Source organism: Hyla sarda, chromosome 9 (genome assembly GCF_029499605.1).
Source record: "Hyla sarda isolate aHylSar1 chromosome 9, aHylSar1.hap1, whole genome shotgun sequence".
Taxonomy (NCBI): domain Eukaryota; kingdom Metazoa; phylum Chordata; class Amphibia; order Anura; family Hylidae; genus Hyla; species Hyla sarda.
In genome coordinates, this window is record NC_079197.1 from 128,972,332 (window position 1) to 128,999,874 (window position 27,543).

The 27,543-nt window shown below is 47.0% G+C and overlaps 1 protein-coding gene across 2 annotated transcripts in view; it reads left to right on the forward strand.

Moving 5' to 3' along the window:
- The first annotated feature begins 6,231 nt into the window (after positions 1-6,231).
- Positions 6,232-27,543, forward strand: part of RAP2C (RAP2C, member of RAS oncogene family) — a 29,997-nt gene continuing 8,685 nt past the window's right edge. Inside the window, exons 1-3 of one of the 2 annotated variants that reach the window (XM_056539278.1) lie at positions 6,232-6,505; positions 14,421-14,876; positions 20,602-20,919. In XM_056539278.1, the coding sequence (XP_056395253.1) occupies positions 14,604-14,876; positions 20,602-20,880 (552 nt within the window). In that variant the 5' untranslated portion in view covers positions 6,232-6,505; positions 14,421-14,603 and the 3' untranslated portion in view covers positions 20,881-20,919. Of the gene's footprint in view, positions 6,506-11,785; positions 11,804-14,420; positions 14,877-20,601; positions 20,920-27,543 lie in introns of those variants that run through there. The other variant, XM_056539279.1, reaches the window with a different exon arrangement.

A 27,543-nucleotide genomic window follows, 5' to 3' on the forward strand; every position in this document is an offset into this window, starting at 1 on the left:
GCGGCACCGATCTGAAAATGAAAGTAAACGCTTCCCAGCAGCTCAGTCGGGCTGATCGGGACATCGAGATAAAATCGCGATGTTCCGATCAGCTGGGATGCAGGCGGAGGTCTCCTTACCTGTCTCCACGGCGTCTGATCGGCGTTTGATTGCTCCAAGCCTGAGCTACAGGATTGAGTAATCAAGCCCCTATCTCGCTGATCCATGCAAAGCTATGGCTTTGCAGGGATCAGCATAGGAGATCAGTGTGTGCAGTGTTATAGGTCCCTATGGGAGCTATAACACTGCAAATAAAAAGTGGAAAAAAAAGTTAACAAAGGTCATTTAACCCCTTCCCTAATAAAAGTTTGAATCACCCCCCTTTTCCCATAAAAAAAAAAACTGTGTAAATAAAAATAAACATATGTTGTATCGGCGCGTGCGAAAATGTCCGAACTATAAAAATATATTGTTAATTAAATCGCACGGTCAATGGCGTGCGCGCAAAAAAATTCCAAAGTCCAAAATAGTGTAATTTTGGTCACTTTTTATATCATGAAAAAATGAATAAAAAGCGATCAAAAAGTCCGATCAATACAAAAATGGTACCGATAAAAACTTCAGAACACGGCGCAAAAAATTATTCCTCATACCGGCCCGTACGCGAATAAAAAATTTATAGGGTTAGAAGATGAGAATTTTTAACATATAAATTTTCCTGCAAGTAGTTAGGATTTTTTTCCAAAGTACGACAATATCCAACCTATAAAAGTAGGGTATCATTTTAACCGTATGGAACTACAGAATAAAGATAAGGTGTTATTTTTACCGAAAAATTTACTGCGTAGAAACGGAAGCCCCCAAAAGTTACAAAATGACATTTTCTCTTCAATTTTGTCGCACAATGAATTTTTTTTCCGTTTCGCCGTGGATTTTTGGGTAAAATGACTAATGTCTCTGCAAAGTAGAATTGGTGACGCAAAAAATAAGCCATAATATGGAATTTCATGTGCAAAATTGAAAGATTTATGATTTTTAGAAGGTGATGAGTAAAAAATGATAATGCAAAAACGGAAAAACCCTGCGTCCTTAAAGGGTTAAAGCAAAAATGGTACCGATAAAAACTACAAATCACTGCGCAACAAAAAAAAGATCAAAAATCCCCATAAGCAGAAAATAAAAAAGTTATAGGGGTCAGAAGAGGACAATTTTAAATATACTGATTTTGTTCAATAAGGTTAGACTTCTTATTAAAGTAGTACAATAGAAAAAGTATATAAATCAGGTATCGTTTTAATCACACTGAGCTACAGAATAATGATAATGTATCATTTTTACCATAAAGTGCAGTGTCAAAACAAAAAAAAATAAAAAGTTGCTAAATTGCGTTTTTCTTTTCAATTTCCCCCCACAAATAATCATTTTTTTTGTTTCGCTGAACATTTGATGGTAAAATTTCAATACAAAGAACAATTGGTTATGCAAAAAACAAGCCCTCATATGGATCTGTCGGGGAAAGAAGAAAAGTTATGGCTCTTCGGCTAGGTTCACATTGACGCTGTCTACTGTCCTGTTCAGGGTCCGTTAGGGGATCCGATAGTTTAGCGTGCATGTACTATTTTTTTCTTCGCTAAGCTCACATGGTTCTGACAGAACTGCTGACGGAACTCTGAATAGCGGAGTCCAAGGCAATGTGAACAAGGCCTTAGAAGACGAGGAGGAAAAAGCGAGAATAAAAAAATGAAAATTTCCTCTGTTCCCAAAGCCAAAATTGGCTATGGTAAGTGCTTAAAGAGGCACTGTCATTGTTAAAAACTTTTCATATATTGCAGGACTCATTATAATATGACATTTCACAATATACACCTGTTAAAAAAAAAATGTTTTTTCACCTGAAATTTAAGCTCAAAATAGCCACCACTAGGGGTCGCCTGTCTTTAGCCAGACAGACTAGTCTAGATTTTACAGCATACTGGATACCGGCCATAAAGCATACCGGTATCCAGTATAGGAGATTTCTATTGTGTATGTAAAACTACAGATAAAGGATGTGTGGACATGCTGGAAGCTGTAGTTTTAAAACAGCTGGAGGCAACACTGCTCTAACACAGTTATTTACAAACATTGCAGCTTCAGTTGTTACTAAACTACAACTCCCAGAATGCTGAAATAGTCAAAGCTTTCTCGGACTCCTGAATGACAAAGAAGTTGATTAGACATTCAGGAGTCTGTGAAAGATGAATGACACACACGTGTTTCTCCGAAAATAAGACAGGGTCTTATATCAATTTTAGTCACAAAAAAACACACTAGGGCTTATTTTCAGGTTAGGGCTTATTTATTTATGGGGGGGCTGCAGGAGTGTAGATGATGGGGGGCTGTTGGAGTGTGGAGGATGGGGGGGCTGTGGGAGTGTGGAGGATGGGGGGGCTGCGGGAGTGTGGAGGATGGGGGGGTTGCAGGAGTGTGGAGGATGGGGGGCTGCAGGAGTGTGGAGGATGGGGGGCTGCAGGAGTGTGGAGGATGGGGGGCTGCAGGAGTGTGGAGCATGGGGGGCTGCAGGAGTGTGGAGGATGGGGGGCTGCAGGAGTGTGGAGCATGGGGGGCTGCAGGAGTGTGGAGCATGGGGGGCTGCAGGAGTGTGGAGCATGGGGGGCTGCAGGAGTGTGGAGGATGGGGGGCTGCAGGAGTGTGGAGCATGGGGGGCTGCAGGAGTGTGGAGCATGGAGGGCTGCAGGAGTGTGGAGCATGGGGGGCTACAGGAGTGTGGAGCATGGGGGGCTGCAGGAGTGTGGAGCATGGGGGGCTGCAGGAGTGTGGAGCATGGGGGGCTGCAGGAGTGTGGAGCATGGGGGGCTGCAGGAGTGTGGAGGATGGGGGGCTGCAGGAGTGTGGAGGATGGGGGGCATCCTCCACACTCCTGCAGCCCCCCATCCTCCACACTCCTGCAGTCCCCCATCCTCCCCTTCCTCTGTCATCCTCCACACTCCTACCGTACCCTACAGTGCCCCCCACCCCTCTGCCATAATAAACTAGGGTACCGGTACACATTTTACCTTCATACTCTGCGGCGAGATCTCCTTCTTCTGTTGCTTAGCAGCCAGGGGCAGGGACACGTCCATGACGTCGGCCGTGCATAAGCGCCAACGTTTTAAAATGACAGCGTCCCTGCCCCGGCTGAATTGCAGTAAGGTAACTTGCCGCGGGACCAGCCAAAGGAGGCAGGGGTGGTCTCCGATGGGGTCTGTTGGGTCTGCGGGCATTACTGGGGTGGCCTGGGGGGGAGGGGGGAGTCTGCGGGCATTACCGTACTGGGGTGGACGGGGGGGGGGGGTTTGGGGGTGTGTGGGGTCTGCGGCCATTATTGTGGTGGCCGGTGGGGGTCGTTTCTGCGGGCATTACTGTGGTGGCCATGTGGGGTCTGCGGGCATTACTGGCGGGCGCGGTCCGCATCTGGACCGCGGTCTATCAGCTGATTACCCCTGGACTAGGTCTTATTTTCGCGGTAGGGTTTATATTGCAGCCTTACCCCATAATCCTGCTAGGGCTTACTTTCGAGGTAGGGTTTATTTTCAGGGAAACACGGTATTGACAGCTATGCTGATTAGCATCCAGCTTTACGAGGAGAAGATAAAACAGATAGAACATGTATTCATAAAAATGCTGTACTTTTATCTAAAAAATGCTTGCACTAATTTTATAAAGATCTATTCTTATATTTATACATTTTATCCTGTTATGAATTCACCATAATATCTTCTGATTACTGCAGACAAGCTCCAAGTATCTTCCTCTGACACATGACACAGCATAAAACCAGAGAGGAAAGGGTTACAGAGTAGAGAGTACTGATTGGCTGACTGCACAGGCTTGTTCCTGTGAGGGAGACAGACTGACACGCCCCCTCCAGCCTGCACAATGAAAAAGTAACTCACCAGCAGATAAATGCTTATATCTCTGGATATATAGGTCCGAGACACATAAAAATGATATGCACATGATCAGGATTGGGTCCTGAGTAACATAGCACTTTTTTTTTCTTTTTTTTTGCACTATGACAGGTACGCTTTAACCTGTTAAGGCTAACTTTCCACTAGTTTTTTTTCTGGCAGTTTTTGGAATACTGCTAGTGGAGTTTTTGAGCCAAAGTCAGAAGTGGATCCATAAGGGAGGAGAAGTGTAAGTTCTTCCATTTTATGTCCTGTTCCTTTTGAATCCACTTCTGGCTTTGGCTCAAAAACTGCAGTGGCAGAAATCCAAAAACTGCCAGAAGAAAACCAAGTGGAAACTTAGCCTTAGGACCAAGGGTGTAGCTGTACGGCCCGTGTCCGCTCCCTTTCTATAACGTGGGGCCATAGCGGGTCGGGCCTGGTCTCTAACAACGGCTGGGACCCGTGGCTAATAGCGCACGGCACTGATCGCAGTGCTGCATGCTATTAACCCTTTAGAAGCAGCGTTCAAAGTTGATCGCTGCATCTACAGTGAAACTAAACTACCCCCGGCTAGCTCAGTGGGCTGTTTGGGACCGCCGTGGTGAAATTACGGTGTCCCAAACAGCTGTAGGACACGAGAAGGGTCCCCTACCTGCCTCCTGGTGTCCGATCGCTGAATAACTGCTCAGTGCCTGAGATCCAGGCATGAGCAGTCAAGAGGCAGAATCATTGATCTATTTTATCCTATGGATAACATAGATCAATGTAACAGATCAGTGTGTGCAGTGTTATAGCCCCCTATGGGAGCTATAACACTGCAAAAAAAAAAAGTGAAAAAAAAAAAGTTAAAGGGGTAGTCCAGTGGTGAAAAACTTATCCCCTATCCTAAGGATAGGGGATAAGTTTGAGATCGCGGGGGGTCCGACCGCTGGGGCCCCCTGCGATCTCTCTGTACGGGGCCCCGGCTCTCCGCCGAGATAGAGGGTGTCGACCCCCGCACGAGGCGGCGGCCGACACGCCCCCTCAATACATCTCTATGGCAGAGCCGGAGATTGCCGAAGGCAGCGCTTCGGCTCTGCCATAGAGTTGTATTGAGGGGGCGTGTCGGCCGCCGCCTCGTGCGGAGGTCGACACGCCCCCTTCCAGCGGGCTGTCGGGGCTCCGTACAGGAGATCGCGGGGGGCCCCAGGGGTCGGACCCCCCGCGATCTGCAACTTATCCCCTATCCTTAGGATAGGGGATAAGTTGCTCACCACTGAATCACCACTGGACTACTCCTTTAATAAAGATCATTTAACCCCTTCCCTAATAAAAGTTTGAATCACCCCCCTTTTCACATTTAAAAAAAAAAAAAAAAAAAAAAAACCTGTGTAAATAAAAATAAACATATGTGGTATCACTGCCTGCGGAAATGTCCAAATTATAAAAATATATTGTTAATTAAACTGCACCCGTCAATGGCGTACGCACAAAAAAAATTCCAAGGTCCAAAATAGCGTATTTCTGGTCACTTTTTACATCATGAAAAAATAAATAAAAAGCGATCAATAAGTCCAATCAATGCAAAAATGGTACCGTTAAAAACTTCAGATCACGGCGCAAAAAATGAGCCATAGGAGTCAGAAGATGAGAATTTTAAACGTATACATTTTCCTGCATGTAGTTATGATTTTTTCCAGAAGTCCGACAAAATCAAACCTATATAAGTAGGGGATCATTTTAACCGTATGGACCTACAGAATAATGATAAGGTGTCATTTTTACTGAAATATGTACTGCGTAGAAACGGAAGCCCCCAAAATTTTCTAAATTGTGTTTTTTCCTCAGTTTTGTCGCACAATGATTTTATTTGCCGTTTCCTTGTAGATTTTGGGGTAAAATGACTGATGTCATTGCAAAATAGAATTGGTGGCGCAAAAAATAATCCATCATATGGATTTTTAGCTGCAAAATTGAAAGAATTATGATTTTTTAAAGGTAAGGAGGAAAAAAACGAAAGTGCAAAATCGGAAAAAAAAACCCTGAGTCCTTAAGGGGTTCAAATTGAAACCCCGCCAGATAGGCAAAAATTTAAATTTTCTGAGTCGTCAAGGGGTTAAAATATGTTTCACCTGAGGGTAAAAAAAACAAACTCGCAATTACCGCATTGCAAAACCGCAAGTGCATGTTAAAACAACCGCGCCGTGTGAACCCAGCACGCCCACACGCCATGACCCAGAGAAGGGTTTCCCAAGCAGGGTGCCTCCAGCTGTTGCAAAACTACAACTCCCAGCATGCCCGGACAGCCAACGGCTGTCCGGGCATGCTGGGAGTTGTAGTTTTGCAACAGCTGGAGGCACCCTGCTTGGGAAACACTGACCCATGATATTTCGGGGCACACCACAATCCTCCTTCCTGCTCGCTTTGAATCTCCCTCCCATCCGTAGCCTTTCCAAGGCGTTCACACACAGTGCTGAAGTCACCGCCATGTGACCTGTGACGTCAGCTCCTTCTAGAGGATAGGAACCAGCCGCTACCCTTCCACATCCGCTGGAGCCCTGGTTTGTACTTCCGGAGCTCCGGAGGATCCGGGACCCACCCTGAGCGCAGGAGAGGTGAGCTGTGCGGGGGCAGCGTCCTTATATCTACACGGGGGACGGGATGGGCTGCTGTATTACTGCAGTGTGCGAGGAGGGGGGCTGTGTGTGCTGTTATTTGTTGTTGTTGTTATTGTTATTAGTACCCCCCCTTCCCCCTCATGGTATGGTCCAGTGCTATACCCTGTCTCTACATTGTACATTGCACCCCTGTATTAGGACTGCACTACTGAGAGATGCCTGCAGGGGTGTGCTATATACTGTCCCCCCAGTCTTCTTATGCATTATAATGCTGCATTGTATGTGTGTCCCTCACCTCAGTGTCATGTGAACCCCCCTGGGCAGCAGTAAATGGGAGGAGGAGATAGGGGGCTCAGCATACACCTCTGGACCCTAAGTATCCTTATACCCCCACCCCCCGATCCTGTACTTTATGGTACAGTCCTGGCCACCATTGCCTTCTTCTATGGTGTATACCAGTGGTCTACAAACTGTGGCTCTCCAGCTGTTGCAATACTACAACTCCCAGCATGCCCTGTCTGGGCATGCTGGGAGTTGTAGTTTAGCAGCAGCCGGAGGTCCAAAGTTTGTAGATCACTAGTGTTTCAGACTTGGTCTCTGTAATAGGAAAGTCAGCAGTCACTGGTCAACCCTATTTCTGTGCCCCCAGATTACATATTGTCCTATATAAGGTCGTGTAGGGTGTGACGGTATGGGATGTGGAGATATATATTGCCCCCATTTAGATTGGCATCATGGTGGTAACCCCTTCCGGTGTGCTGGCCCATGGTCTCCTGTAGGGAGCCCTGAGCTTGGATTCTCCACGTTCCCCAATACCGTGTAATGGTCACGTCACGATTTGTATCTCACTTATACATTGTGAAACTGTCAATGACATGCCAACATATCTGGACAGGCAGAAGCCATGTGGGTCATAGCTTGTTATGGGCTGAGCTGATGGTTAGACCCACCGCAATCTGTGAATCTAGACTCTAGCACCTCTCTGCTCAGAAATGCACTGCTATCCCATTATTTCCAAGTGTGCCTCCAGCTGTTGTAACACTACATCGGGCATGCTGGGAGTTGTAGTTTTGAAACAGCTAAAGATACTGTTTGGGAAACGCTGACCCCCACTGATCTCAAGAACAAAGGAAAAGTGTCCCCTGAAGATATTGGGTAAGGTGCGTTGGGGCTGAGCTTGGCAATATTCAGAAGCCCCATAGAGAATAATTGAAGCGCTGACCATGCACTTCATTTATTCAGGGGTCAATTGAGTTACGGTCAGTGGGGCTCTCAGCAGTTAGACCCTCCAAGATCAGCTTGTTAGATCCTATCCTGTAGATGGGGGGGATCACATTTGGAAATGGGGCTACCCCTTTACCATGTGATGAAAGCCTTTGAGGTTCATCCTATGTGCATCTGTTGGATCCAGCAAGTGCAACAGAATGCAGTTTTACTGAACAGATGTGTTTTTTTTTTTTCCCCATTAACTAATATAGAGAAACCACAGCACTCAACAAAACCATATTCTCCATTGAAGCGGGCCTAGGATGCTTTCTTACTGCCCGAGGGGCTCACATGAGTGCTCCACCCGACTGCTCATTCTTTTTGCAGGAGTGTTGCAGCCTGTGACCTCTCGGATATACAGGAGACTTTCCTGCTCTCCTACAGGGAAGAGTCATGAACAATGTAGGAGCTGTGCCATATACCTTAAATGTCATAGTAAATAAGGGGATGTTCACACCCCAATTTAGATTCCGTTCCTGGTGCCCATCACTGTCATTAAAAAAAAAAAAAAAAAAAAAAGTATATATATATATATATATATATATATATATATATATATATATATATATAATGCAAGAAATATGTGTGTGTGTGTATATATATATATATATATATATATATATATCTCTATCTATCTCTCTCTAAATCTAAAAAAATAAAGGAAATCACACTGTCCACTCAGGAAGCAACACTGATTGACACTCAAATTCACATGCTGTTGTGCAAATGGAACAGACAACAGGTGGAAATTATAGGCAATTAGCAAGATACCCCCAATAAAGGAGTGGTTGTGCAGGTGGTGACCACAGATCACTTCTCAGTCCCTATGCTGATGTTTTGGTCACTTTTGAATGCTGGCGGTGCTTTCACTCTAGTGGTAGCATGACATGGAGTCTACAACCCACACAAGTGGCTCAGGTAGTGCAGCTCATCCAGGATGGCACATCAATGCGAGCTGTGGCAAGAAGGTTTGCTGTGTATGTCAGCGTCGTGTCCAGAGCATGGAGGTGCTAACAGGAGACAGGCCAGTACATCAGGAGATGTGAAGGAGGCAACGACCCAGCAGCAGGAGTGCTACCTCTGCCTTTGTGCTAGGAGGTGCACTGCCAGTGCCCTGCAAAATGACCTCCAGCAGGCCACAAATGTGCATGTGTCCACTCAAACCGTCAGAAACTGACTCCATGAAGGTGGTATGAGGGCACGACGTCCACAGGTAGGGGTTGTGCTTACAGCCCAACACCGTGCAGGGTGTTTGGTATTTGCCAGAGAACACCAAGATTGGCAAATTCGCCACTGGCACCCTGTGCTCTTCACAGATGAAAGCAGGTTCACACTGAGCACATGTGACAGACATGACAGAGTCTGGAGACGCCGTGGAGAACGTTCTGCTGCCTGCAACATCCTCCAGCATGACCTGTTTGGCAGTGGGTCAGTAATGGTGTGGGGTGGCATTTCTTTGGTGGGCTACACAGCCCTCCATGTTCTTGCCAGAGGTAGCCTGACTGCCATTAGGTACTGAGATGAGATCCACAGACCCCTTGTGAGACCATATGCTGGTGCGGTTGGCCCTGGGTTCCTCCTAATGCAAGACAATGCGAGACCTCATGTGGCTGGAGTGTGTCAGCAGTTCCTGCAAGAGGAAGGCATTGATGCTATGGACTGGCCCGCCCGTTCCCCAGACCTGAATCCGATTGAGCACATCTGGGACATCATGTCTCGCTCCCTCCACCAATGCCACGCTGCACCACAGACTGTCCAGGAGTTGGCGGATGCTTTAGTCCAGGTCTGGGAGGACATCCCTCAGGAGACCATCCGCCACCTCATCACGAGCATGCCCAGGCATTTTAGGGAGGTCATACGGGCACGTGGAGGCCACACACACTACTGAGCCTCATTGTGACTTGTTTTAAGGACATTACATAAAGTTGGATCAGCCTGTAGTGTGGTTTTCCACTTTGATTTTGAGTGTGACTCCATATCCAGACCTCCATGGGTTGATAAATTTGATTTCCAATGATAATTTTTGTGTGATTTTGTTGTCAGCACTTTCAACTATGTAAAGAGGAAAGTATTTCATACGATTAGTTCATTCATTCAGATCTAGGATGTGTTATCTTAGTGTTCCCTTTATTTTTTTGAGCAGTGTATTTTGTGTTTTTATTTATTTTTTTTTTAATTCTCTCTCATTGTAAGTCAATGGGATCTATTAAAATCCATTAGATGAATCATAGATAAAAGAGCTTTCCACTTGTTTGTTGTGCACCGATTTTTGTTCTTTTTCGGTTCCTCTTTCTGTTTGCTGACTTTATCTTTAAAGCCGTGATTATTTTGCAACTTTTTCATGACCAGTTTGTTAGATCTTGGGCTAAAGGTCAGTGACAGACAGAGACCTGGCCTTCTAAAAGTCTGCCTCTATTTTAAGTAACATACCTTGGGTTCCGGATATCCTGATTCGGATCTGAAGCTGTGTTTACATGTGACCACCGCCGGTCAATGATCTCTTCCCCCCCCCCCCCCCCCCCCCCAACAGGCTGAGCTTCAGTACCAGGTACGGCCGCACACGTGTGTCTGGGAAAACAATGATGGGGCCGTCGTGATCAATTAAGTCTTTGATCTCTAGGTTGTGTATTCCCACTGTAATGACAAGTTAAAACACTGAAGTGCTCCGCAGCTCACTTCGCTCCCTGCCTGGCCACCCCACTCAAATCATTTACTGCATTAGGGTACGTTCAGACTGTGGAATTCTGCGAGTAGAATTCCGTGCAGTAAACAGTACCATCAGTGTGAATGGGTCTTTCACGAGACCCATTCACACTGCGGAATTTCAGAGGCGGACAATTCCGCCACTGAAATAGTCCCGCGCAAAGAAAGAGAACATGTTTGTTCTTTGCACGGAATTCCGCGAGTACTGCCTAGTCGTCAGTGGTGACGGCGCAGTGCATCTCGGTCCTATCGCCATAGTATTTTTGACGGCGGCCGCTCACGGAATTCAGCCAGCGGAGATTCCGCAGTGTGAACATACCTTTACAGTCTATGGTAAATGAGTTGGGTTTGAGTGATAGCAGGGGAGTGAGGCGCGCGCTGTTGCGCACGTCACCCCGCTGTAATTTGCGATTGCAGTGGGTCTCAGGAGGGCGACCCAGTGTGATCTAAACTTTTGACAAAAGTTTTTCCAAATGACAGGAACTCTTAAAGTGGTATTCCTTTCTAATAAAGTCATGGCATATATTGCTGGGATATCCCATCACTTTACTCTTAGAACCCTCATTATTATGCAGAGCAGTGTGCCTCCAGCTGTTGCAAAACTACAACTCCCAGCATGCCCGGACAGCCGAAGGCTGTCCGGGCATGCTGGGAGTTGTAGTTTTGCATCAGCTGGAGGCACACTCATGTAGGACAGTGGTCCCCAACTGTTGGGGACCTTTAGGACTGAGTTGTTGACCCCTGATGTAGGGGATGCAGCACTGGTGTAGTGCCGCGTCCTCTCCTGGCTTTTACCCTTCAGGGCGCTGCTCCAGGCCACCTGAATGTACACGGAATTTATTTGTGGCCCCATTGTACAAGTGAATAGAATCACTTTTTGTTCCCTGTACAGCCCGGTTGCTGACGTCTTTTGTGCGGGCCAAAAAGCGGAAGGGGACCCACAGACATTGCTGCGTCTCCTCCATTCTCAAGATTGGTGTGGGTCTCATAAATAGTCATAAAGTGATAACATATCCTACCAATATGCCTTCGCTTTCTAAGCGGGAAACAAAGGGGGAGATTTATCAAAACCTGTTCAGAGGAATAGTTGCTGGGTTGCCCATAGCAACCAATCAGATCGCTTCTTTCACTTTTGAAAAGGCCTGTGCAAAATGAAAGAAGCGATCTGATTGGTTGCTATGGGCAACTCAGCCACTTTTCCTTTTGGGCAGGTTTTGATAAATCTCCCCCCATTGAGGAGACCACTACCATGGAAGACCACTTGATTCCTAATATGGATGGTCTTTGGGTGCTGTATTATGAAGTGGAAGGGCATCAGTCAGGATGGTGCGACGTATTCTGTAGTTGTTGCTCAGGGGGAAGGTGTACGTGTAGCTTTTATTAAAGGGGTACTCCGCCCCTAGGCATCTTATACCCTATCCAAAGGATAGGGGATAAGATGTCAGATCGCCGGGGTCCCGCTGCTGGGGACCCCGGGGATCGCTGCTGCAGCACCCCGCTATCATTACTGCGCAGAGCGAGTTCGCTCTGTGCTTAATGACAGGCGATACAGGGGCCGGAGCATCGTTACGTCACGGCTCTGCCCCTCGTGACGCCACGGCCCGCCCCCGTCAATACAAGTCTATGGGAAGGGGCGTGGCGGTTGTCACGCCCCCCTGCCATAGACTTGCTTTAAGGGGACGGGCAGTGATGTCTTGAGGGGCAGAGCCATGACGTCACGCTGCTCCGTCCCCCCGTATCGCCCGTCATTACGTACAGAGCGAACTCGCTCTGTGCAGTAATGATGGTGGGGTGCCGCAGTAGCGATCCCCAGGGGGTCCCCAGCAGCGGGACCACGGCGATCTGACATCTTATCCCCTATCCTTTGGATAGGGGATAAGAAGCCAGGGGCGGAGTACCCCTTTAATGTTTGTATATCATGTACGTCTTCACTGTGACTGTCGCTGTGGCTTTTGTTGATGTGACAGCTTTGCTCCCCTACTAGATCTTGGACCGCACCCTCCTGACCAGTATACAGTACATCCCAGCTCTGTCTGTTTAGCAAACAATCGGAGGAGAAAATCCTAGGCCGAACAATGACTCTTTATTGCAATGTTACTACTGCTGAACAAGGAGCACCTCCAGAGACTGCCGCGCAGGCTGGGAGTTGTAGTCTTGCAACAGCTGGCGGCACACTGCTTTCAAAACGCTCTTCTACAGCCTTAGTCCATGTTCGCAAAATGTGTGCAGAAAGTCAGCCCGGAAAACACGGGCGGGTACTCGCTCCGCACATTTGTATGTTCTGACAGGTGCTAGGACCGCTCGGAAATCTGCCGCCTCATAGACGGCAATGCGTTTCCAAGCGGAATTGGCAGAAAGAATAGACATGTCTATGCTTTCTGCCGACGCTGGAGTTAGGATTAGAGATGAACGAAGTTACAGTGATTCGATTCGTCACGAACTTCTCAGCTCGGCGGTTGCTGACTTTATCCTGCATAAATGAGTTCAGCTTTCAGGTGCTCCGGTGGCTGGAGACTCTCTCCTAGGACTGTGTTTACCTTTTCCAGCCCACCGGAGCACCTGAAAGCTGAACTCATTTATGCAGGCTAAAGTCATCAACTGCCGAGCTGAGAAGTTTGTGACGAATCGAATCGAGTAACTCCACTCATCTCTAGTTAGGAGAACAGAAACATTCCGCCGTGTGCACAGTGTAGCAGAATCCTATTGAAATCAAGGAGACTCTGCTGCAGCGGAATTTCCCAGCGGGATAATTCTGCCATCTGAACATAGCCTTAGAATGACTAGACACAAGGGTCTGTGCACATGGCATCCATATGGCCCCATAATACTGTGCAGTATATGTTGCCATACAGTGATACACCTTATTCTCACCGAAGAAGCTGAGTGCCCTTGGAACTACCGTATTTTTCGCCGTATAAGACGCACTTTTTCTTCCCCAAAACTGGGGTGGAAAAGTCGGTGCGTCTTATACGGCGAATACACACCTATGGCGGCGGTCCCTGCGGCCATCAACGGCCGGGACCCGCGGCTAATACAGGACATCACCGATCGCGATGATTCCCTGCATTAACCCTTCAGACACGGTGATCAAAGCTGACCGCCGCGTCTGAAGGGAAACTGACACTAACCCGGCTGTTCGGTGAAATCGCGGCGGTCCCGAACAGCCCGACTGAATAGCCGGGTTAGTGCTTACAGGACACCGGGAGGGACCTTACCTGCCTCCTCGGTGTCTTCTCCATTCAGGGATCCCCTGTATGGCCGGCGCTTTCCTTCCTCGTCATCACGTTGTCGCGTACGTGCGTCGGCGTGCGTAACGACGTGATGGCGGCGATGGAGAGCGAGGACACCCGGCCGGCCGCAAAGACGTTCCGGAGCAACGGAGACACGGCGACAGCGATGGAGCGACATCCAGGGCAGCGGTGACGGGTCCGGAGCGGCGGGGACACGTGAGTATTATCTCCTATGCAGTGATCTTCAATCTGCGGACCTCCAGATGTTGCAAAACTACAACTCCCAGCATGCCCGGACAGCCAACGGCTGTCCGGGCATGCTGGGAGTTGTAGTTTTGCAACACCTGGAGGTCCGCAAGTTGAAGACCACTATTGGGTTCAAAATCTTTATTTTTTTTGGATTTTGCCGCTAAAAATTGGGTGCGTCTTATACGCCGGTGCGTCCTATAGGACAAAAAATACGGTATGTATTATGGCTATGGAATTACTCAATGTCTGAGCCCTAATATAGGGCACAAGGCTGGACACTTCTAGAATCCATTGTAAGAATGGTGGCAAGTGCCACGTGTATTCTGATTTATTTAAATTGTTTGTGTTTTTTGTAATTTTTTAGATTTTTGGGGGTTTTATCTAAATGTGAGCTGTAATTTAAATTGGTAAAAACCTATTTTCTAATGTGTATTTTTTTCTTTTCTTCTTTTGTTTGCGTGAAGTAAGCTGCTCCCCCCCCCTCTCCTGTTGCTACTTGACTGAACCCCATACCGTCTGACAGATCACCTCCAGAAGACACTTTATGGTACAAGAGGATATGACCACGTTTAATCTCCATCCTGCACACTAGCACCCTCCTAACTCCGTTGTGACGTAGTGTGTGAGCGGTTTGCCTTGCTGGGCCCATGAGGGAATATAAAGTGGTGGTGTTGGGCAGCGGAGGGGTTGGAAAATCGGCCCTGACTGTACAGTTTGTGACGGGCACCTTCATTGAGAAGTATGACCCCACCATTGAGGATTTCTACCGCAAAGAGATCGAAGTGGACTCTTCACCGTCTGTGTTGGAGATCCTGGACACAGCTGGCACAGAGCAGTTTGCCTCCATGAGGGATTTGTACATTAAGAATGGGCAGGGCTTCATCTTGGTGTATAGCTTGGTGAATCAGCAGTCATTCCAGGTAAGTGCATGATCCAAACTGGACATAGTGACCGCAGCAGAGAGTTGTTGGGAGAGTTGCAAGACGGCTGCATCCCTCTTCAACTTTGCAAATGCCATCGCAACAAATGCTACCTGTAAAAGCCATAAAACCCGCCTGTTTTGTGGTTTGATTTGTGCAAAAATTGCCTGAAGGTGTCGCAAAGAAGATAAGCTATGGCCATGTTGCTTTCTAATTGTTCAAAATAGAGTTAGGGTACGATTACATGTGCGGGTTTTTGCTGCAGCTTTTGCCGCTGCAGTGCCAGATTTTGTGTTTTGCCGTGGTATGTGTAACAGGACTCTTCACTCTCCAGTACTGGACTAAGACAGCTCCATTGGCTGACACGCACACACCGGCCTCCTACCATTGGTTCCTGTCAGCACTATGTAAATCCTCCCCACAATGCCCCGCAATGGCGGGGAATGAACGTAATGTCAGCCAAAGCGCTGAGATCCCCCCCCCCACGGACGCACGGCCCCCATAGCAGAGAATGAATGTAATGTCAGCCATAGCGCTGAGATCCCCCCCCCCCCCACGGACGCACGGCCCCCATAGCAGAGAATGAATGTAATGTCAGCCATAGCGCTGAGATCCCCCCCCCCACGGGCACACTGCCCCCATAGCAGGGAATGAATGTAATGTCAGTCAGCCGAAGCGCGAATAACATTGGAGCCATGTTGCTTCGGCTATCACAGTAGGAGACGTCCTCTTGCTGTGGTAGCCGAACTCGCACTGAAGGGAACGGTGCTTGAGACAGCATATTTGTGGTCACATGACACGCACCCCCCCAACCCCCGACAAGAACCAATGTAAGGGGCGGGTGAGCACATGTCAGCCAATAGAGCTGTCTTAGTCTGGCACTGGAAAGTGCTGGTCATGTAACACATTCCACGGCAAAACAGAAAATACGGCAACACACTGCCTGTCGACTGCAAGGGGTAGCAGAAAACATGCACATGTAAACATACCCTAAGGAAATGTTCACACGAGCGGATTTGCAGCGGATTATACGCTGCAGATCCGCCACTGAATTACCCTCTGTAGTCTGCCTTTACATGTGCCTGATCGGAGCAGCAATACGCCGCTACGAGCAGACACAGTGCAATGTGCGAGTCGCCGCGCGCATGCGCAGTATACTCGCACTTCGCGGCAGCTCTCGGCCTAGCTCAATGAGCAGGGAGCGCGGCCGCGATGTGTGCGGGTACACCGTACATGTGCGGCGACTCACACATCGCTTCAGTGCGTCTGCACGTAGCGGCGTATTGCTGCTCCGAGCAAGCACATGTGAAGGCAGAATACAGAGGGTCCTTCAGCGGCTTGTGTGAACGTACCCTTGGGCTAAGTTTCCACTTGGTTTTTTTTCTGGCAGTTTTTGGATTTCTGCCACTGCAGTTTTTGAGCCAAAGTCAGAAGTGGATCCATAAGGGAGGAGAAGTGTAAGTCCTTCCTTTATATGTCCTCTTTCTTTTGATTACACTTCTGACTTTGGCTCAAAAACTGCAGTGACAGAAATCCAAAAACTGCCAGAAAAAACCAAGTGGAAACTTAGCCTAAGGGCCCTTTTCACACTACAGAATTTCCAAGAAGAGTTCAGATTTGAAATCCCATTGCACAATTACAGCGATGGAGTTTCCCCTCTGAAATTCTGTTGCTGAAATAGTGATTTTGCTCATTATTTTAGTGAATTACATTGCTTTCTATGGGAACATCAATGTCCACGTGGTCCTAGAGCTGTTGGTGGCGACTAGAGATGAGCGAACTTACAGTAAATTCGATTTGTCACAAACTTCTCGGCTCGGCAGTTGATGACTTTTCCTGCATAAATTAGTTCAGCTTTCAGGTGCTCCGGTGGGCTGGAAAAGGTGGATACAGTCCTAGAAAAGAGTCTCCTAGGAATGTATCCACCTTTTCCAGCCCACGGGAGCACCGGAAAGCTGAACTAATTTATGCAGGAAAAGTCATCAACTGCCGAGCCGAGAAGTTTGTGACGAATCGAATTTACTGTAAGTTCGCTCATCTCTAGTGGCGACCACCTTTGGAATTTCCGGCAAAAATGTTTTTTCTTCTAACTGGAGATTCCATAGTATGAACCTAGCCAATAACTGTAATGTATTTCAGATCCATTAATTTGTAGAGCGGTGTTTCCCGACCAAGGTGCCTCCAGCTGTGGCCAAACTACAACTCTCAGCATGCCCGGACAGCCAAAGGCTGTCCGGGCATGCTGAGAGTTGTAGTTTGGGCCACAGCTGGAGGCACCCTGGTTGGGAAACACTGCTGTAGAGGATGACCCAGTCATAAAATGTACATGGTTTTCTTGTAGTTATCAACCATGAAATGTGATTTAAAGGGCCGGCGCCTGCGGGGTCGTAAGCTGTTGTGCCCAAAAGCAAAGCTTCAGCAAGGAAAATGCTTTTACACGTTCTTATGAAACCATAAATCTGATGTTCTTTAACACTGAAATCTGTGTTTATGGATTTCTATGAATCATTATGTTGTGCAACCTCCTTGCCTGGCAGAAGTACAGTCATGTGGGTAAAGTTCACTTCAGTTTTCTAAACTGGAAAATTAAGATCTAGCGATGGCCGATCCGCTTCACGTTATGGGGGTTAGGAGCGTTACATGCCATCTTGCACGTCAAGCCATCTTCTTTTAACTATTAGCAGATCCTGGGGCTCCCTACGACGAAGCCAGAACAATGCTAATAATATCCTGAGCGCAATCTTTCCTGCCAAACTGGTCACGGCCTCCGGGGTTATAGCAGTTTGGCCTTTGGAGCGGCCTTGTAAACCTTTCATTTCTTTAATTTGCTGGGTTTGGCTGTGACGCTCGCACAACCTTCAAACAGATCAAATACACCTAGATGTAGCAAGGTGGATTTAGGGTGCGTCCACACGCTATTTGTTCTTGCGGGTTTTCCGCTGCGTATTTGAAAGTGGGCGGGCTCTTCTCGGCTGTCCGCAGCAGATTTTCCACGGAGGAATTTACGCTGCGGAAAATCTGCCTCAGTCCCTACTGACTTCAATGGGGCTTGCGGCAGATTTTCCTTAGCGTAAATTCCTCCGTGGAAAATCTGCTGCGGACAGCCGAGAAGAGCCCGCCCACTTTCAAATACGCAGCGGAAAACCCGCAAAAACAAATAGCGTGTGAACGTACCCTTTTAGAGATAAGACAAGCACATACCAAAGGTTTCTTCCCTGTTCAGTGTTGGAGGGGTCAGAGCCCTCTATATATCACGTAGGGCTGGGCGGTATACCGGTTCATACCAAATACCGACATTTTTGTGCTGCACGATATGAATTTTAACCCATACCGCAATACCGGTTGGGCCCCTCCCCCTCGGGAATGAATGAATGAGCCCAGCGCTGCGCTGTCCCCATCGGGGTAAATACTGATTGATGTCACCCGCATGCGCTGCCCTCCTCATCCTCATGTTTGTTGCGGCCGCCGGCGTTGACACTCTATACCAGTGGTCTTCAACCTGCCGACCTCCAGATGTTGCAAAACAACAATTCTACAATGGAAGTTGTAGTTTTGCAACATCTGGAGGTCGGCAGGTTGAAGACCACTGCTCTATACTGTGCGGTATCCCTATGCCCGGGCTGCAAAAAATAAACAAAATAAACTTTAACTCACCTCCCGTTGGTCCGGTACCGGCCTCATCTGCTTCCTAGTGAATGGAACTTCGGACAGCCGTCAGCCTATCACTGGCCGCAGTGATGTTCCGCCTCGGCCGCTGATAGGCTGAGCTCACTGTCATGTAAGAAGCCGCCCAGAGCTCCTTACATGACAGTGGGCTCAGCCTATCGGAGGCTGAGGCGGAACATCGCTGCGGCCAGTGATAGACTGACGGCTGTCCGACGTTCCCGTCCCCAGCGTAAGGCCAACGTCGGAACATGCGTGAGTTTATTTTGTTTGCCTTGTGTCTGCGCTGGCGGCCGCAACAAACGGCACGAGGAGGGCAGCGGGTGGGTGACATGTGAGTATTTACCCCGATGGGCGCAGAGCTGGGCTGATAATTTAATTTGGGGGGGAGGAAATACCGTTGTATACCGTGAAACTGCCGAAAGTTACAAAAATACCGTGATACGCAGATTTAGTCATACTGCCCAGCCCTAATATCACGTTGTGGAGATTCACTCTCCCATGTATCTTATATGATTAAAAAGAAGGAACGATCTCTGCAAAAGGACACGGGCATATATGACCCATGATGGGTGTCGTCTGAGTGTGCTTGTGTTCTGAATGGGCAATGGGTACAAAGGAGTTATCCAGCCAATGCAGCTGGAAGAGCTGGGGCCCCGTTCTGGAGATCGCAGAGGGTCTCAGCTGTCGGACCCCATGCGATCATATGTTGACCATAGGATATGGGGGATAAGGTTGTTGTTTTTTTTTTTTTTTTTTTTTTTTTTTTTTTTTTTTTTTTTTTTTTGGGCTGGATAACCCCTTTTAAAGGTAAAAGAACAGCAGGATCACATGTATTTGTATGAACCAAAATAACCCTCCCTAAGTCAACTCAGAAAAAGAATATAAAAGGGGGTTAGGAGGACCAGCAAATATACACATCTATAAGCACAATAGGCGCGCACACGTGTAACCTCAAATGAAATGTATTAAAAATAATGAATAAAGTTCATATGAAATATTTTATTAAATCAATTTATCATTACAAGTATACAATACACACAAGGGCAGAATACAAATTGACATAAATATAATAACTTTAATATTAAGTTATTATATTTATGTCAATTTGTATTCTGCCCTTGTGTGTAATGTATCCTTGTAATGATAAATTGAATAAAATATTTCATATGAACTTTATTCATTATTATTAATACATTTCATTTGGGGTTACGTGTGTGTGTGTGTGTGTGTGTGTATATATGTGTAATATTAGTGTATAATGCCCCTTCAGTGTAATGTTGGTGTGTAATGCCCCTTCAGTGTAATGTTGGTGTGTAATGCCCCTTCAGTGTAATGTTGGTGTGTAATGCCCCTTCAGTGTAATGTTGGTGTGTAATGCCCCTTCAGTGTAATGTTGGTGTGTAATGCCCCTTCAGTGTAATGTTGGTGTGTAATGCCCCTTCAGTGTAATGTTGGTGTGTAATGCCCCTTCAGTGTAATGTTGGTGTGTAATGCCCCTTCAGTGTAATGTTGGTGTGTAATGCCCCTTCAGTGTAATGTTGGTGTGTAATGCCCCTTCAGTGTAATGTTGGTGTGTAATGCCCCTTCAGTGTAATGTTGGTGTGTAATGCCCCTTCAGTGTAATGTTGGTGTGTAATGCCCCTTCAGTGTAATGTTGGTGTGTAATGCCCCTTCAGTGTAATGTTGGTGTGTAATGCCCCTTCAGTGTAATGTTGGTGTGTAATGCCCCTTCAGTGTAATGTTGGTGTGTAATGCCCCTTCAGTGTAATGTTGGTGTGTAATGCCCCTTCAGTGTAATGTTAGTGTGTAATGCCCCTTCAGCAGGCTGTATCCTGTCCCTTTGGTCCTCATCCCCAGAAGGTAAGCTCTGTAAGAGCCATAGCTGGTCCTGAGTGATCCTCACCAGCACTGTAACATGGCCAGACTTTGCGGTCTGTATTCTCCAAGCTTGGATCGCTATAGAACCCTAGTTATTCTGCACCTCTATACGTTGTTCACTGTTTTATATTTATATCTCTGTAACCTTCCAATTAATCTTTGATTTTTGTACTTTTACCAGGATATAAAGCCGATGCGGGACCAGATAGTCAGAGTCAAGAGATACGAAAAAGTCCCTCTTATTTTAGTCGGGAACAAGGTTGACCTGGAATCTGAGCGAGAAGTTATGTCTACAGAAGGCCGCTCTCTGGCTCAAGAGTGGGGCTGTCCATTTATGGAGACATCCGCCAAGAGCAAGACAATGGTGGACGAACTGTTTGCTGAGATCGTCAGGCAGATGAACTATGCCTCTTTGCCTGAGAAACAGGATCAGTGTTGTACAACGTGCACTGTTCAATGAGAAGCTCAGAGGGACCTCACACATGGCCATAAGGAGCAGGTTGGTTTGGAGAGCTTTCTATTCATGGATATCTCAGGTCATCCAGACCCACCCTGTATCTTGGTAGTCAGTATGTGGCAGCCGAGTGTCCTCCAACAAGAGGATATAATGCATGTGTGCCAAAAAGTCCCTCTTCTGCCATATGTTCAGTTATTGAAGTCTATGGCGCATAAGAACAGTCTAATTCTCAGTCTCATGTCTATATTCCATAGACGCATTAAAGGGGTACTCTGGTGGAAAACTTTTTTTTTTTTTGTTTATCTTAAATCAACTGGTGCCAAGAAAGTTAAACAGACTTGTAAATTACTTCTATTTCCAGAACAGCATATGTTTGCTATGGGGATTTTCTCCTACTCTGGACAGTTCTTAAAATGGACAGAGATGTCAGCAGAGAGCACTGTGCTCGTGATGTCAGCAGAGAGCTCTGTGTTCCAAAAAGAAAATAATTTCCTCTGTAGTATTCAGCAGCTAATAAGTACTGGAAGGATTAAGATTCTTTAATAGAAGTAATTTACAAATCTGTTTAACTTTCTGGCATCAGTTGATTAAAAATAAAAAAGTTTTCCACCAGAGTACTCCTTTAAAAATGTATTCCAATGATAGAATGTTGATAGGATATGTAAAAATGACAGGCCAGGTATCTGTGGTCAAACAGGCACTGGCTCCATTAATTTCAATGGCCCGAGTGTAGTCAACTAATGCTTACATTCTGGTAATTTTCCGAACCTATCCAAGCTTTTATACCCTGGGAAAATGACCTAAACGTAAGGCACTAGCCTATTACGCTCCGGACATTGCAAAGAATGGGGCCCCATGCCTGTTTGAGAAGGGATATGTCTGCATGTGATTTTGATTCCGATGTATCCCTCCTCTGAGGCACGAATCGGGATGTGAACGTAGCCTTACCTTAAAGCATCACTGTCATTTGATCTGTGTATTACAGGGATGTGGAATTCCTATCGCCCGACGCACGGGACAAGCAGTTTTGGGCGCCGGGCAGGTGAATTTGTCCGGCCCTTAGCCCGGCTTCGGGCAAGCAGGGCCGGACCTGACAAGTTGCCCGGTTCTCTGCAGTCTGGATGGAGCGTGATCCCGACTCCTGCCCGCTCCATACTCTGCAGCCTGTGTCCTCCGAAGCAGAGCAGGGGAGATGAGAAGCTGTGTATGTGTCTTCTCTCCCCTGCTCTGCAGACATGCTGGGGGGAGATGAGGGGGCGTGGCTTCTTGCTCTGCAGACGTGCGGGGGGAGATGAGGGGGCGTGGCTTCTTGCTCCCCGTGCAGACCTGCGTCCTCTGCCTTCACTCCCCCCAGCTGTAGCTTCGGAGAGCTGAGGAGGCACGTCTGCACGGGGAGATGCTTGCGGCGCTCTGCAGTATGTCTGGAGCGGGCTCGGGATTCCTGCCCGCTCCATACTCTGCAGCCCCCGGCTGTTCTCAGTAGCCGGGGCTGCCACTAATAGCCAGCATGCGGTGACAGCGGCATCTAAAGGGACATGTGAATGCTCCCTGGTGGGCTAGTGGGGTGGATCGCCCCCCTGCAGCGTGATCGCAGGGGGGAGATCCACTATGGAGGTAGCCGGAGGACTTACCTCTGTTCCCTGCTGTCCTGTGGCTCTGTTATTGATAGATCCTGGCTGGACCAGGCTCTATCAATGGATCACAGAGCACACAGATTAATAGAGTTCAATAGAATCTATTCATCTGTCTGAGGAAACTAATGATTCCTCCTATAAGAGTAATAAAGTGTTAAAAAAAAAAAAATTTAATAAAAGTTTGAAAGACACACACTAACCCAGTGGTCTTCAAACTGTGGCCCTCCAGATGTTACTAAACTACAATTTCCAGCATGCCAGGACAGCCGTTGGCTGTCCGGGCATGCTGGGAGTTGTAGTTTTGCAACATCTGGAAGGCCACAGTTTGAAGAACGCTGCATTAACCCCTTCCATGTTAAAAGTTCAAATCGCCCCCTTTTCCTATATATAAAAACATGTAAACATAATAAAAATAAACATATTTGGTATCGCTTCGTGCGTAATTGTACAACCTGTTAAAAGATAACATTGTGTCCCGTACGGTAAATCTAAAAATTGCAATTCTGTGATTTGGTATTTTTTTTACAATATCCCAGAAAAATTAAAGTTAAAAAGTCAGATCAATTCCAAAATGGTACCGATACAAAAAACAGATTATGGCGCAAAACATGAGCCCTCATACAGCCTGGTATGCGGAAAAAAAATAAAGCTACAGGGGTTAAAAAATGGCAATTAAAAAAATTAGAAAAAGTCCAGAATTAGTAAAACATGACGTAAACGATACAAATCTGGTATCGCTGTAATAAGGCGCCTAAAGTATAAAACTAACATGTTACCTCAACCACTAGGTAAATGGCGCAGAAAAGAAAACCACCAAATCTGCTAAATTATCTCTTACTATTTCAATTTCACTTCATATATATATATATATATATATATATATATATATATATATAATATATATAATATTATAATTATGAGTTTGGTTCAGAGAATGTTATGGAACAATTAAAAGGTAACATTATAGAATGTAGTTATGGCTATTATAGGGCGAGGAGGAAAAAATTTGTGTAAAAGCGAAAATTGGCCCGGACAAGTGGGACAAGTGGATCGTCATGAGGGACAAGTAGATTTTGCTCCATTTTAGTCCCGTGGACAAGTAGTTTTTTATAAAATTTCCACACCCCTGTATTACTGTGGTGAGTCTTTCTGAATTTCTCTGAGAGGCTGGAGGCATTTCCCTTTGAACATGAGCTCCCCCCCCCCCCCCCCCCTGTCATGAGGTCTGTACAGACATTTTTACACTTGTGAAGTTTTATACCTAAATGAATTCTCTATATAACTCTAATGCAGCCATGTGAAATCTATATGGTGCAAATACACAAAAAATAAGTTAATAAAATGACCAAAGAAAAACCATTCTGCATATAAATAATAGTTTAGCACCTTGTATTGCTTGTCGCTGTGCATGGAAATGCTCTTCTTAAAGACTGCAAGCTGTCTGCATCTTGTCTGTGCTCTGAGGCACAGAATGGAGATGATCACGCCTCCTTCCCCTCAGATATTTTGGTACTTATTTTGATGGACTGGATTTTCAGGGTTTGTTTGCAAAATTAAAAAGACAGAGACCCCTAGTGGCCATTTTAAACCCTTTTTTCACATCTTTAGCAATCAAATTTTTCAATGAAGAATACAGTGACCCCCCCCCCCCCCCCCCCCCCCCCCCTGACCTACGATGTCCCCAACATACGATAATTGCAACATACAATGGCCATTGCATGTTGGAAGTCAGCATCAACATACGATGCTTCTGTATGTCGGGGCCATTGCATAAACGGCTATCAGCTGCTATCGTACTGGTTCAGCTGCCACCGGATAGCCGTTTAAGGTGCTCCAGTGAGTGTCACTCACCTGTCCCCACTGCCTTGCACTAGGGATCGACCGATTATTGGTTTGGCCGATATTATCCCACGGCACACGCACCGCGTCGAACCCCCATCCCCGGTTTCATAATTACCTGTTCCTGGGGCTCGGGGTCCACGCTACTTCTGGCTCCTGCTGCATCCGGAGTTACGCTGTGCGCAATGACGAGTGACGCGACGTGACGTCACACAGTGCGCACAGTGACAGCTCAGAAGGACGCCAACGGAGCCAGATGTACAGTGGACCATGGGCCCCGGGAACAGGTAATTCTAAAACCGGGGCCGGGGGAGGCAATGGGGCCGGGGCGGTGGGGGGTGCGATGTGGGGCAGTAGGGGGCGCGGAACGGTGCGGCGGTGGGGGGGGGGGGGCGGTGATAGGACTGAGGACCCCCGGACAGGTAGGGGGAGAGAAGCGGGTGGTGGCGGCGGCCTATGGCACCGCAAAAGCCACTGCAGTGCATTGATTTAAAGCGCCCACTTTAAATCAATGATCTGCAGCGGTGTCGCGGGGGGATAAATAGCCGATAACTTATACCAGAATATCGGTATAAGTTATCGGCTATTGGCCCTAACCTCCACAGATTATCGGTATCGGCCCTAAAAACGATATCGTTCGATCCCTACCCTGCACCGTCCTCTTCTGGCTCCGCTGCATGGCTGTCGTTCTCCTTCGTCGCCATCACTTCACCGCCCACGCCGTCCCGTCTTCCAATAGACACGGCGTACGCAGCGACGTGATGGAGAACGATGGTCCAGAGCAGCGAGGACACCCCGGGGACATGATGACAGCGACGACCAGGGGCAGCCGTGACGGTCCGAAGCGGTGTGGACACGTGAGTATAACTTTCTACATTACTAGTGCACGGATCCCTCAACATACAATGGATTCAAGTAACGATGGTTCGTATTAGGAAAATGCTTAGCTCTTAAGTATTAAATGGTAAAAAATGTGTTTCTAATGACAGTAATGCTTTAACTGTACATAGGTGGTGATTGTTTTTAGAAATATTGAGGAAGAATTACTAATCCTTTGAAACTGAGACTAGGAAGACTAAAGGTATGTTCACACAGCAGAATTTCTGTGTGGAATTCCAGATGATTCTACAGTAAATTCCGCAGAAATTAATTGCTCATTCTTGCCCAAAGTCTTGACTTTGCGGAATTCCTCAGAGGAATCCTATTGAAATCAATGGCGTTTGTGCCCACCTTTTTAAGTGTGCAGAAAATTCTGCAGATGCGGTAAAAATAAAAAAAAACGTAATTCTGTAAAATTGTGGATGCAGAATTTCTGCAGAAATGCCGCCGTGTGAACATACTGTATAGCTGCACTATAAGGGGTACTCTGATGCTCCAGTGTTTTGAACATTTTTGTTCAGAATGCTCAGATCCGGAGGCCTTGATCATGACATCGTTGCCACACCCCTCGTGATGTCACGCCATGCTCCTTCCCCCTACATTTGTCTATGTGAGGGGGGTGTCGGCCAACACACCGCCTCCCATAGACATGATTGGAGGGAGCTTGGTGTGATGTCACAAGGGGTGTGGCCGTGACACCACAACCACTGCTGCTGGAACCCAGCATTTGTTTAAAACCCCGGGTGCTGCAGGAGATTGCGGGAGGCCCCAGGGCGGGACCCCTGTGATCAGACATCTTATCCCCTATACTTTGGATAGGGGATAAGATGTCTAGCAGCGGAGTACCCCTTTTTAAGTTTATACTGTCTGTTTTAGTCGTCCTGGTCTAAGTTTATCACTGGTTCCTGCTGAATTAAGTCATTATTGTACACGTTTGGGGGACCGTTTTGGAAATATTGGTGCAGTTAATTGCATTTCAATGACCCCTTGATGAGGTGAGAAACTGGAACGGTAGCTGGACAAAGTGGATTATACTTTTTTGGCGCATTTGCATTATAAACATGACTAAAATGTGATGCAGCACTTTGTGCTTTTTGTATTCCCAGCACAAACACATTAGTAAAGCTTCCTTATTATGCTTTATCAATTATTGATGGTAAGGCCCCGTTCACACTGAGGAATCGGCGACAAATTCTCGCTTAAAAATTCCACCGCAGAACAGTTATTTTTTATTGCGTTGAATTCCGCGCAAATTCTGCACCAAAACAGTGTCGGGTGGAATTTTTTTTTTTTTTTTTACAATTGAGTTCTACGGGATTCTTCTTGCGGATTCCATGAATGAACATGCTCTTTCTTCAAGCGGAGAGAAATTCCTGCGTGGAATTTCCGCAGTGTGAACGAGAGAGAAAAATACATTTAAGCTCTATGGGAAGAGATGTTGTTGTGTTTTTTTTTTTCAAGCTGAGAATTCACGAGGAATTACTCGAGTAAATTCCTCGTGAATTCCTCAGTGTGAATGGGAAATTTAGGAAAAAGCCAAGGGATGCATTTATGGCACCAGCTGAAGCCCCCAAAAAAACTTCTAGGGTGCAGCTAGTAGATATGACCAAACCCTAAGGCTCCTCACAGGCCAGATCCCGTTCACGGTTGGGTTTCCTTGTAGCAGTATGTCCCTACCAGTTGCCTCCAGCTTTTGCAAAACTACAACTCCCAGCATGCCCGGGCAGCCGTTGGCTGTCCAGGCATGCTGGGAGTTTTAGTTATGCAACAGCTGAAGACACCCTGGTTGGGAAACACTGCCTTGTAGTGTCCGTCATTGTGCTGGAAAGCAGAGTTCAGTTCTTTCTGTCGTGTACAACTGACATTAGCCCCATTGGGGACTGACATTAGCCCCATTGGGGACTGACATTAGCCCCATTGGGGACTGACATTAGCCCCATTGGGGACTGATCTCAGTGACTGTTGTCTGTACGCTGCTACAGAATACGTTAGTGATATATAAGCAACAGGAAGTAATGGTGTTAGATGTTTTGTAATACAGGGTACATATAAACACCATTGAGGTATACACTATTCAGCCCTGGGGCACACATTAAAGGGTTATTCCAGGCAAAAACATCTTATCCCCTATCGAAAGGATAGGGGATAAGATGCCTGATCGCGGGGGGCCCACCGCTAGGGACCCCCGTGATCTCCCTGCAGCACCCGCATTCTATGCGTAGCTGCGTCTGAAGTTTGGGAAACCGCCGGGCTTCCGAGATGGGGATGTGATGTCACGCCACGCCCCCTCCATTCACTTCTATGGGAGGGGGCG